General features: G+C 48.3%; 1 protein-coding gene across 1 annotated transcript; it reads right to left on the bottom strand.

Annotated features, from left to right (window-relative positions):
• Positions 1-352: 352 nt before the first annotated feature.
• LOC141243009 (olfactory receptor 6N1-like) lies at positions 353-10,075 on the bottom strand. The gene is made up of 2 exons (XM_073668883.1): positions 10,013-10,075; positions 353-1,315 (listed from the first exon to the last, which is right to left on the bottom strand). The coding sequence occupies exons 1-2, from the start codon at positions 10,073-10,075 to the stop codon at positions 353-355; spliced, it is 1,026 nt and encodes a 341-aa protein (XP_073524984.1).
• Positions 10,076-13,373: the final 3,298 nt, after the last annotated feature.

Here is a 13,373-nt window from a genome sequence, read left to right as displayed (position 1 = left end):
CAATATCATGGCATGCGATGTGGTCTATGATGATGGAAAAATATGGGATGAACTAGCAACCAGTGGAAGAGTTATAGTGCACAGAAGAATGAAGAAGAGGAGGATAAAGGACCCAAGGCGAAGTCATACAACTGATAAAATCCCTACACAGAAGCAGTTTCCCGGGGCTTACAAAGACTACACAGCGTCCGGGAAAGGAAACCAAAGCCTGAAAGTCAACGTAACTTAGAAACTTTTAATGAGAGTACATTGCAGAAATATATAGCTTTGTAAGATCTGTCCTTTTCCAAAACTCTTTGAGAAACAGTCAACCAATGTTAAATGGCCCCATACAATTGTATGTAATGAATGATCATTTAGGAGTATCCTTAACATACCATATATGTTTTTTGAGTGAATCCTTAATATCTTTATTTCTCAGGCTGTAGACGATCGGGTTTAACATGGGAGTTAACACTGTGTAGAACATGGCCACCAACGAATCGATATCTGATGAGTAGGAAGGCTTCGGACGAATATACATGAAGATTAGAGGGAGGAAATACATGTTCACCACAATGAAGTGGGAGGCGCAGGTGGAAAATGTCCTTCTCCGTCCATCGGATGAAGCTATTAGTAGGACAGATCTGATTATTTTAACATATGAGATCACTATTATGGTGAAACATATCAGAAGCACAAGGGCACTAAGTGAAGAACCAACCTTGACATTGAATGAGGTGTCGGCACAAGCCAACTGAATGAGAGGTGGGTGGTCGCAATAATAATGATGAATGACATTTGGGCCACAAAAAGGCAATTTTAGAGCTAATAGTATCACAGCAATTGGTGAAATAAACCCCAAGGTCCATGACACCAAAGCCAGTGATAAATAAAACTGCTTGTTCATGATGGAATGGTAACGGAGCGGAGAACAGATGGCCACATATCGATCGATAGCCATAACCGATAGGAGGTAACACTCAATGGCATTACATGACACAAAGAAATACATCTGCCAGAAGCAGCCCCGAAAAGAGATCCTGTCTAGATGCATAGAGAACTTGCTCAACATCTTGGGGATGGTCACGGTGGTGGTCAACATATCTGCAAATGATAGATTTCTAACAAAGAAGTACATGGGGGTGTGCAGTCTTTTTTCCAAGGAGATAAGGACGAATATAAGTCCATTCCCTGATAGGGTGCAAAGATAGATGAAAAAGAAAATGCAAAATAACAGGATGGGAAAGTTATCGAGGCTCGGGAATCCGAAGATGATGAACTCGGTGACACGGTTGGAAGAGTCATTGATGGAGTGGATATATTGTGTCTTCACCTAAGGGTCAAGGAAACAAAAATCATAGCGATTGTGGTGTATAAATGGTTAAAGTAATATAGACAAGATAACTAATTTAAAGGCATGTTTGCAAACATAATGGAGTTAGACCAGCTCCAGAGGGGTAACTTAAAGCGAATCCATCAGCAAGTTTTTGCTATGTAATCTGAAGACAGCATGATGTATGGGTTAAAACATTGAATTCAATGATGTTTCACTTATTAGGCTGTGTGCTGTCGTTTACTTACAATGAAGGTTTTATCACTATGACATTATCATTGCTGTGACTAGCTGGCACATGCTAAGTTGTCCGACTCCACCCCCTCCTGTGATAAGCAGCTCACTGTCAATAGACAATATACATGCAGAGCCTGGTAGGGGCAGGGTTAGCTTCCTCAGCTCTGCTTCATGCTGCATCTAAACACTCTGTGTTAAATTGGCTGCACACAGTAAACCAAGTGATACATCGTTGGATTCAGGGTCCCTTTGCCTACATCAGGTTGTTCTTCACTTGCTCACAGATTCCCTTTATAGCTTCTTGACTCCAATGTAGAATCTGTATAAGATCTTTTAACTATCATTTAGGCATCATTCAAAGAACTGATCTTCTTAAATGGGGCAGAAGTTTTGAGGTATGACCTTTACAGATGTCCCTAACTTCACAGTAAAAAAAATAAAAAAAATCTCTCATAAAGACCAATGGGTGCCGGACAAGTGAAACCCTTAAAGCGCACCTGTCAGCAGGATTGTGCTCAGTAAACCACCTACACTGTCAGGTGGGTGACATTACACTGATTAAAGTGATACCTTGGTTGATGAAATCAGTCCTGTGGTTCTTGTGTAGTCTTTACTTTCAGTTTGGAGAAAATGATATGCTCGTGCTCCGGGGCGGCCTGTGGGGGGCGCTCTATCTTGTGCTCTGCTTACTTATTCATCTGTTATTACTGCCTTGCCTCTTCCACCTCCTCATTGTAGGCACAGCAGCATGCATTGGCTCATGTGTGCCAGGCTGCCCAGAGGCAACGGCATGCTGTCCTCGGTGGGAGGTGTATCGTCTGGGTACTCTGTATACCCCCATATAAGGTAGTGAGGGACAGCCACCACCATGAATTTTTTTAAACTATCTGTGTCTCCACCAGCCAAAATGGCAGCATTTCAAATGCCAGTAATTGAATATGCTGTCATTCAGAACCATGGCTCGTGGGTTGATAGGGGGAAATCCCATTTTCTCTTGAGGGTTTGGGGAATGGAAAGCAGAATACTTCCATGGGATGTTATGAAGATATTCGGTGAGGCTTGTGGTGGTGTGGTGCTGCTATCACATCCTCTCTTTGCAGGGGCATAAGTGGCCCTGTTGATTGTGAGGGGGAGGAAGAGGCCGAGACCACAGCAGAAGAGGGAGCAGGAGGAGGCTAAGATGTGTCATACTTTCTTAGCTGTGTACTCCACTGCACCCCATGCTTGGAAATCAGGTGCCTCATCATGCAGGTGGTGCTCAATTTCAGAACATTTATGCCTCGCTTCAGGTTCTTAAGGCACAGCATGCAAACAACCTGTCGCTTGTCGTCCACACATTGCCTGAAGAAATGACAAGCCAGGGAGCTCCGTTGAGCTGGATTTGGTGTTCTCATTTCCTCGGCACTGTGGGCAGTATCAGCCAACGTTTTGGCTATGGGGGTGCCCACTGTGCTTTTACACTCTGCTCCCTCTTTTGCTGTGCTGCTGGGGCACCGTGACCACCTCCTCTTTCTCCGAACAGCACATGTCACTAGGATGGCCTTCGCTCCATGTGGGGTCTAGGACCTGATCATGTCCGGCTTCATCTTCCACCCACTGCACACCCCTGCTCTCCTTGCCAGTCTGCACCCTGCAGAAAGACGCTGTGTTTTGTCATCCTCTGACATGTGCTGCGGTGTTCCACTGACCATGTGCACTAGCTCTCCCATGTACTCATCCTCCAACCTAACAAGTGTTTTGGCATCAGTTCACTCAGTCTCTTCCAGTTCTGGGGCAGGGCCAGGTGAATGGGCCATGGATGCATGACTTGGAATGCATGACTTGGTTTTCAGACTGCTTGGCTGATTTGCAAGGGTGTGAGGTGGAAGCCGGATGACCATGGTCCTCAGATACCAACCCTTCTTTTTCTGCAGTGGACTGGGTGGAAGATAATACGAAGGAACTGTAGGCCTGCTCAGCCATCAAATCTAACACCTTTTCAACATCTTGGGGACTTACCATTCGTGTAGTGGCACTCGGCCCTAAGAAACGTCCTGTCGTCTGCGTGCACCAGAGGAAGGTGTTGTATTTGGGCACGTAGCAGACACAGAACAGCCACGTACTTTCCCTGCAGCAGCTACACCACCAACAGGAGCAGATACACTAGCACCACCACGGCCACATCCATGTCCCCAATTTGTTGCCAGCCTCATTTTTGGAAGTGATTTTTTGGCACACTACTCGCACAGAGATAGCTGCAGAGTAGATTTATTTTTTAGGCACACTAGTCTTATAGACACAGTGGTACAGTAAAGTTATTTGTTTGGCCTACAAATGGCAAATAGACGTCTGCAGAGTAGATTTATTTTTAGGCACACTAGTCGTATGGACACAGCGATACAGTAAAATTATTTGCCTCGCCTACAAATAGCAAAGAGACGGCTGCAGAGTAGATTTATTTTTTAGGCACACTAGTTGTATACACACAGCAGTGTAGGAAAATTATTTGTTTGGTCTACAAATGGCACAGGCGGGGTTGCAGAGTACACACATCGGCTTTTTGGCACAGTGCTCCCACTGATACACATGCAAAGGACACAGATCGGTTTTCTTGCAGAGTGCGCAACTAATTCTGTCCCTCACTCCACCTGTATCCATCTATACAAATCCTCAAACACACTGATGAAGGAAGCTGAGCTCTTCCGAAATGCGTTGGAGCAGTGCTGGAGTACAGCCACCAGCAGACACCACTCAACAGGCTGTGACGTCACACGTCGGGACTTTTCTCTTTGTCTGGCCTACAAATAGCAAAGTGACGGCTGCAGAGTAGATTTATTTTTCAGGCACACTAGTTGTATACACACAGCAGTACAGTAAAATTATTTGTTTGGCCTACAAATGGAAAAAAAACGGCTGCAGAGTACAATTAGTTTTGGACCTACAATGTCAAAGACAGAACAACAGAGTAGAATTATTTTTTTGCCGCACTACTTGTATAGACACAGCGGTACTGTAAAATTATTTGTCTGGCCTACAAATGAGACTGTTGCAGGGTAGATTCATTATGTAGGCACACTAGTCGTACAGACATGGCTGCAGAATACACAGAGGCTTTTTGGCACAGCACTTCCACAGGCGGATTTTCAGAGTACACACAGTGGCTTTTTGGCACAGTACTCCCACAGGGAGGGCGCCAAGTACACAAAGCGACTTTTTGGCACAGTACTCCCAGAGATATGGTTGCAGAGTACACACAGCATCTTATTAGCACAATACTCCCACAGGAGGGGGTGCAGAGTACACACAGCGACATTTAGGCACAGTACTCCTAGAGATATGGTTGCATAGTACACACATCGGCTTTTTGGCACAGTACTCCCACTGATACACGTGCAAAGGACACACAGTGGCTTTCTTGCAGAGTGCGCAACTAATTCTGTCCCTCACTTCAGCTGCGTACATCTATCCACATCCTTAGACACCCTGATGAAGGAAGCTGAGCTGTTTCGAAATGCATTGGATCAGTGCCGGACTATAGCCGCCAGCAGACACCACTCAACAGGCTGTGGCGTCACGCGTCGGGATGTCTCTTTTTCTTTTTGCTGGTTGACACACGCGTGCAACCTGTCAAAAGGCATCTCTCTCCTCACCCAAGGAATCCAATTAAGCATTTTGCAGTCCCAAACAGAAATCCAATCAGCAGTATTTCCCATTTGATTGGACTTGCTGTGTATATAATAGTTCTTTGGAAATCATCTATCTTGGACAGGTTTATCATCACGAACCCGACCGCCTACTTATAAGTCAGATTGTCAGATTATTATAATTATTATTATTATCATGAATAATGTAATATTACTTATATTGTGTTGCTAACTCAGCTACTCCAAGTTTATATAGCTACATATTATGCCAGCCCACTCCTATTGGCCACATTTATGGTTCCCTAGCTCATAGATTACATTTTATTGTTAAAGTGATCTATTAAATGGTGCACAGGTGTTTGTTTTATCCAGAGCTGGGACCCACTTTAGTTGTATAAGTGGCAGTGTATTTTCATTCACAAGGAACAAGAACATGAATATTTTGTCTTGATTTTGGCCTCTAGTTTTTTTTTAAGTTATTAGGTACCACCATGGGCACAATTTTAACTCCCAAACATGCCAATTTATTGCACACCATTTTTTACTTAGCTGTAGAAGGCGCTGTAGACTGGTGGGCTTACATAGATACATAGATATTATTTCAGTTTAAAGTAGATCTGTAGATGAAGTTGCAGAATTTATTTTGAGTTTTTACAAGAATGAATTAAATCATTAATTTACTCAAGATATTACTGCACATTCAATTGGATATCTGATTCTAAAAATAATGATGACAGACTCCAAGTTTAAATGTACACAAAACTAACTGCTAACTAAAGATGAGCAAATCTTTTGAAATTTGGATTTGCTGACTTTGCAGAATTTTTCCAGAAAATTAGATTTACTGTGAATATATTTTCATGAATATCAATACTGGAAGGCTTGTAATTGCTTGGAAAATACATGTGGGGGAGAAAAGAGGGATAGAGAGAGTGAGGACCCCACTGACCATAAGAGCTTACACTTTACAGGAGAGATATATAGAGGACCCCACTGACCATAAGAGCTTACACTCTAGGGAGGAGAGAGAAAGAGGAAGAACCCTGCTGACCACAAGAGCTTACACTCTACAGATCATAAGAGCTTACAATATACAGTAGAGAGAGGACCCTGCTGATCATAAGAGTTTACACTCTAAAGAAGAGCTATATAGAGGACCCCACTGACTGTAAGAGCTTACACTCTAAAGAGGAGAGAGAGAGAGAGAGGACCTTACTGACCATAAAAGCTTACACTCTCCAGGAGAGAGAAAGAGGAGGAACCCTGCTGACCGCAAGAGCTTACACTCTACAGGAGAGAGAGAGGACCCCACTGATCATAAGAGCTTACACTCTACAGGAGAGAGAAAGAGGACCCCACTGACCATAAGAGCTTACACTCTACAGGAGAGAGAAAGAGGAGGAACCCTGCTGACCATAAGAGCTTACACTCTACAGGAGAGAGAGAGGACACCACTGATCATAAGAGCTTACACTCTACAGGAGAGAGAAAGAGGACCCCACTGACCATAAGAGCTTGCACTCTACAGGAGAGAGAAATCAACTATCTATGGTCAGCGGAGAACCCCGCTGACCATAAGAGCTTACACTTTACAGGTGCGAGAGAGAGGACCCCACTGACCGTAAGAGATTACACTTTTCAGATGTGAGAGAGAGAAGATCTAACTGAACATAAGAGCTTACAATTTATAGGTGAGAGGTAGAAAGCAAGGTACCCACTGACCGTAAGAGCTTACACTCTACAGGAGAGAGAGGACCCCACTGACCATAAGAGCTTACACTCTACAGGAGAGAGAAAAAGTGAGAACCCCGCTGACCATAAGAGCTTACACTTTACTGGTGCGAGAGAGAAAGGACCTCGCTGACCATAAGAGCTTACAATTTATAGGTTAAAGAGGACCCCGCTGACCATAAGAGCTTACACTCTACAGGAGAGGGAGAATTACCCAGTGTCTCTGGATATGGAAAACAATTATACAAACTGTGTTCTACTGGGAGCCGCTGATCTGTGATGCCCTCAGTACTGACCACTAGGTTTGATAATCCATAAGATATCCCAGCTGCAAAGCATTATAAAGAGGCCCACGCAGCAATGCAAGATGACTCAATCTTCAGCAGTATGGGAAATGTTGCTGGCAAGTTTCGAATTTGCGTGAAACCACAAATTTCAGGAATTTCGAATCAAACTAAATCCGCCACAGATCAATCCACTCATCTCTACTGCTAATACAATGTGTATGAAAGGTTGAGCTAATGAAATAGCCTAGGCATGCTACATTCACATTGTACATTGCCATGGCTGTTAGTTAAATGATTGCTGCAGCTGTATATACAGTATATTGAGGTCATTCACTCTGATATTACTAAAGGCACATTTATACACAGGACAATGTGATGCAAGAAATAATAATTGTCATTCATGCTTAAAAATGATCTCACCTAGCAAACAAGCTTTGCTCTCCGGTTGGGTAATTGCCTGCCTATTTAGATGGGCTGATAATCGATACAAAGTTTTCCTATAAAGACATATCCCCCAATAATTAGGGCATTTAAATTGCCGTTTAGATTGTCTTGTATTAAAGATACTCAAATTTATTTGAGCAGAATTTAATTCTGCTTGAAAACTACAAAAAAATTGTTTTCTCCAGAATGTAGATTTTTCATAATTTGATCTGCAAGAATTCAATAAGATGGGGTCCGCCTAGCCACCATTATGCTGTATCGTAGATACTAACATATTAATTTCAATACTCACCTCCCGGACATTTCTGCCACTTGCTGTCCCCTGAATGATCCTTGCAACCTTATCTTGCCACCAAGCTGAAACCTAAGACCTTTTTACACTACCCTGGTTGAAACAGTGACATCAAGACGTGTGCCGTGACCTTCCGCCATGGAGTAGTCACGAATGATATTCTCGGCCCAGTGTGAATATGACGCGCCCCCCTGGGCCGCGTGAGGAACCTGGAACCGGGCCTTTTTGTAGACGCTGGGGGTTGTAGTCACCGTGGCGGTGACCCAGTCCCGTGGCTCAGGGTGGTCAACTGAAATGGCAGTCTGTTTGTTGTATTTTAAATGTCCGACTACGCCACCCGTGGATTGCGGTCAGGATGAACCGCCGCTGCAGAGCAGACCACTGAGGCTGGTGTTATAGGTGCAGCAGAGCGTAGCATAACTCCCCACGGGAGGAGCGTAGCCTCAGGGCAGTGTATGTGGAGGATGGGGATGATGGTGTAGGAGTAGCAGTGACGACACAGAGTCAGGGATGCAGTCCAGGGCCTTTACTCACAGTTCTTATTATCCAGACCACTTCTGCAGGTAATGGCTGCCCACGTCGTACTGTGCTCATCAGGTGAGGGGCTCGGCCGACTCCCAGGTATCTCCAGAGTGTTTCACAGGACCCCCTTTGTGTGTCCTTTCTCTGGCCTGTCATACCCCGCCAGTGACCTCGCTTCTGTCCGGCTGCCTCGGGCCTTCTCTTGGTAAACTTGGCGCCAGTTTCCCTGACCCTATATGGTGCCTTCCTAGCGGGTGTAGCGAGGGGCTGCGCCACGTGAAATGTCACAGCCTCCGGTTTCTAGCTGAGGGTAGTTCCCCGCCTCCACTAGTTTCGGGGACCGGTCTCCCCCTTTGGCCTGACCCTTCTACGCAGGTAGATTTGGGTGTGCGGTGGCGACTCGCCGGTCCTCACCCCTGGGGTCCCTTCGTTCCTTGTTCCTGGAGCCTCCTCCGCTCCTCTTCCTTCCTTCTCCTTCCTTCTGCTTCCTTCTGCTTCCTCCAGGCTCCGGCCTCTCCCTTAGGCCTGCCTGCGGAGCAGAGCCCATGCAGAGGCTCTGCTCCCTGTTTTCTCCTCTCACTGAATGGCTGACTTCTCCTCAGACTGAACTGAACTAAGATGGTGCCCACCTTTTATACCTCCCTCTAGGAGCACCCAGGAACTGCTCTCTCCCTGCTCCTGCACTACAGGGTTCCCCCTTCCTTGGTGTTCCCTCCCCCCACTCCAGCCAGGGACAGGGACTGTCGTGCTCTGCTTGGAGCATATCGGTCGCCCTGCCCCCCGGAAATGTGGTGTAATGCATGCAGGTGTCAGGGTCCTGATCCACACTCCATCCTTACCTGAGAGTGAGATATCGCATATCTGGTTGAGATGCAATACCTCTGTAGCAACCGAGCCCTCGGGGTGCCACATTCCCCCCTGGTAAATCACAGCACGTCCGCGGGCTGGAACAGAGCAAAAGACAGTGCAAATTAGGACATGCAAAGAAATTTATTTTTTTTTTTAAACTGTCAACTGCACATCACTTCCCTTTATGGAAATCATTTTCTCTTTTCACCAATATATAAAACATTCTTTTTAGTAGCAAACATATAAAACATCATCAGCAGCATATCAACGGCGAAGTCTCTTTTCAACAGGTCACAGTTCTTTCCGCGACCAGGTGTCCATTCTTAAGGTGCAAACTTTGGCAAAACTTTTGAACATGAGGGACCCGTTCATAAACCCTCAACGAAGGCCCTGGGGTGGCTGCAGGGCGTAGCTGATCCAGCTGCTGGACCTCGTCTTCGGCCACCTCTAACGGGTTTTGTTCTGAGGTCAGTTGTTGTAGTTCCTTATAAAACCAGTAGGGGGCACTTTAAGAAGTGCAATTATTTACAAGGTTGACCGCTCCCATTCCTCGGCCGGATAGTTCACAAAAAGTGGCTGCTCCCAGTCCTCAGCCGGCTATTACTAACCCATCTCCGGGTAACTTTCAGCAAAAACAAACAGGCAATAGTCAGGCAACAGTCCTCGTCCGGGGTGAACTTTTCTTCCTGTACCCTAACGGGCAACTATTTACAGTGCACTCACTTTTTCCTTTAATAGCGGCGTCCTCCTTGTGCACGCTCTTCCTCCTCGCCATACTCTTCAGACCCGTCCGGGTCCTCTGGGTAGTAGTGCTCATGGTAATGCTCCTCCTCCACCCTCTGGACATTGAGGGCATACCACCCTTTCAGGCCTCGATGCCGGGTGTACATTACCCGATCTCCCGGGAACAGCTCTCGTTTCGGGTGTCCCTTTGGCAGATGACCCTGCACGTCCCTCCTGTCAACATAGAGGTCTGTGGCTGTGGTAGAGTCCCGGATAAACCCCCACTCTTTCTCTTGGTGGAACTTTACCATGGTCCCAGCAGTTTTAGGACTGCATGCAGCTTGGGCGTTTCGGCGGGTTCCTGTCTTCTCCTCCGCGCTCCAGGCCTGCAGCTGCTCCCTCTTCTGGCGCCGCGCCCGTTCTTCTTTTTCAAGCTGCTCACAGAACTCCTGCCTGTGAGCTGCGGCCGCCCGCGTCTCCGCGCAAATCCCATCAGTTCCTCCCCGGTCTGGTCCCATTCGATCTGGACCTCTTCTTCCTGGAGCTGGGGGATGGCGACTGGCTGTGGCACGTGCAGGAGTGGAGCAAGCGGGGCCTCGGCCTCTGCGGACAGGTTCTTCTGCTGACTGGGGTGAACCCATCCCTCTGGCACAGGGACCGGCTCTCCATTGGGTCCAGCGAGCTGGCTGTACAGGTCGGTCCCAAGGGGTGGTAGCTTCAGGAACTGGGGCGCACGCGGTTCGAAGGCACCTGGGGAGGTCAGGCCTTGCAACCGGGCCTGGAGCGGGCCGCTTCTGACCGTACCCGGGGTCAGGGGGTACGGCCTGGGGCTTGATCCGGCGATGGGGCTCACAGCTTGGGGCCTGCGTGGCGGCGGCGGGAGCGGGGGAGGCGCAGCGACGCCCGGAACGTCTGGCTCCGTGACAGGGTCCAGAGGCAGGTTGGTGGCATTAGGGCTGGTGGCAGGGGTGTCCCCCTTACCTGCTTCCAGGGCTGCGCTGCTCTCAGCTTCCGGCCTCCGCTCCTCATCCTCAGGGGCTGGCTCGCTGGCTGGTGCTGGTGGCGTCCTGTGCTGCTGGGCTGCGACCCGCCGGGCCATCTCCTCTCTCCATTCGGTTACAGCTTCTCGCTGCGCCTGGACCATCCTCCGGTCCAAATCCTCCAACGCCGTTCGGAGGAACTTTGGGTCTTCTCCAGGGAGTTGCAGCATCAGCTCCCTGAGGCTGTACGGGGCCGCGATAGCCTGCAGCAAGCCACCCGTCAGGGTACTGGGGTCGGTGCTGCTCGCCATCTCCGGGTGTCGTCTGCCGAGACTGATCCAAACCACACCCTGCCCCCCAGTTTTCTTCTCTTTCCGCCCCTGTTGGGGGTGGTCCTGGGGCCATCTTCTGACAATCACTCTCAGGGGCAGGCCCCCACGTTGATGGACATCTCTGCAGCCGCACTCATGGCTGTTGGGGGTGGGCTCCGTCTTTGGCGCCATTCTGGGACCTGGCCCACGATGGGAGGTGGCTTCTTGTTGTCTTTTGGCGCGCACATCATGGCGTCCGTTCTTCTGGGGTGGGCGCCATTTTCAATACAGTGAAACAGTCTCTTTTCAGGCACGCAGTACCTGGTGGTTGCGGGCACGAAATCCTGCTGACTACGCCAAAAGTTGACGCGCCCCCCTAGACCGCGTGAGGAACCCGGAACCGGGCCTTTTTGTGGACGCTGGAGGTTGTAGTCACCGTGGCAGTGACCCGGTCCCGTGGCTCAGGGTGGTCAACTGAAATGGCAGTCTGTTTGTTGTATTTTAAATGTCCGACTACGCCACCCGTGGATTGCGGTCAGGATGAACCGCCGCTGCAGAGCAGACCGCTGAAGCTGGTGTTATAGGTGCAGCAGAGTGCAGTACGACTCCCCATGGGAGGAGTGTAGCCTCAGGGCAGTGTATGAGGAGGATGGGGGTGATGGTGTAGGAGTAGCAGTGATGACACAGAGTCAGGGATGCAGTCCAGCGTCTTTACTCACAGTTCTTATTATCCAGACCACTTCTGCAGGTAATGGCTGCCCACGTCGTACTGTGCTCACCAGGTGAGGGGCTCGGCCTACTCCCAGATAACTTTGGAGCGCTTCACAGGACCCCCTTTGTGTGTCCTTTCTCTGGCCTGTCATACCCCGCCAGTGACCTCGCTTCTGTCCGGCAGCCTCGGGCCTTCTCTTGGTGAACTTGGCGCCAGTTTCCCTGACCCTATGTGGTGCCTTCCTAACGGGTGTAGCGAGGGGCTGCGCCACGTGAAATGTCACAGCCTCCGGTTTCTAGCTGAGGGTAGTTCCCCGCCTCCACTAGTTTCGGGGACCGGTCTGCCCCTTTGGCCTGACCCTTCTACGCAGGTAGATTCGGGTGTGAGGTGGCGACACCCCGGTCCTCACCCCTGGGGTCCCTTCGTTCCTTGTTCCTGGAGCCTCCTCCGCTCCTCTTCCTTCCTTCTCCTTCCTTCTGCTTCCTCCAGGCTCCGGCCTCTCTCTTAGGCCTGCCTGCGGAGCAGAGCCCATGCAGAGGCTCTGGTCCCTGTCTTCTCCTCTCACTGAATGGCTGACTTCTCCTCAGACTGAACTGAACTAAGATGGTGCTCACCTTTTATACCTCCCTCTAGGTGCACCCAGGAACTGCCCTCTCCCTCCTATGCACTACAGGATCCCCCCTTCCTCGGTGTTCCCTCCCCCCCACTCCAGCCAGGGACAGGGACTGTCGTGCTCTGCTTGGAGCATATCGGTCGCCCTGCCCCCCGGAAATGTGGTGTAATGCATGCAGGTGTCATGGTCCTGATCCACACTCCATCCTTACCTGAGAGTGAGATATCGCACATCTGGATGGGATGCAATACCTCTGTAGCAACCGAACCCTCGGGGTGCCACAAATATGCTTGGGGTTTTAGTGTTCGGCAGCGGTAAGAAGTATTGACGATGACCATATGAGGGATAGTATTCAGCAGATGTGTATGGTGAGTTGAGTATTAGTATTTTTTTGTACTTCTTTACTACATCTTCTGTTTATTATGCCCTAGGGTCTCTCCAGAGCACATAGCATAATAACTGACATAAAATTTGTGGATAATAGATTCACTTCACTGCGATTTACCTAGTAATATCCGATAAATTTCGCAAATTCGAATACCGTCAGATCCACTCATCAATAGAGCCTTTGAAATACTTTTTTGAATTCTTGTCTTGAATTTTCTTGCAAAATTCAACAAAGTTGCAAAATTCTAATTTTAGAAGATTTGCTCCACCCTAAGTATAATTATTGATAACTATTTAGGGTTCAATTTTATCCAAGAAACTTCTAGGTCTATACTTGGTCTATACTA

The sequence above is a fragment of the Phyllobates terribilis genome, unplaced genomic scaffold (genome assembly GCF_046119375.1).
Source record: "Phyllobates terribilis strain yellow unplaced genomic scaffold, ASM4611937v1 Scaffold_2__4_contigs__length_985480577, whole genome shotgun sequence".
NCBI classification, from domain to species: domain Eukaryota; kingdom Metazoa; phylum Chordata; class Amphibia; order Anura; family Dendrobatidae; genus Phyllobates; species Phyllobates terribilis.
The sequence above is the reverse complement of the archived record's forward strand: the minus strand, read 5'-3'. Positions and strand labels throughout refer to the sequence as shown.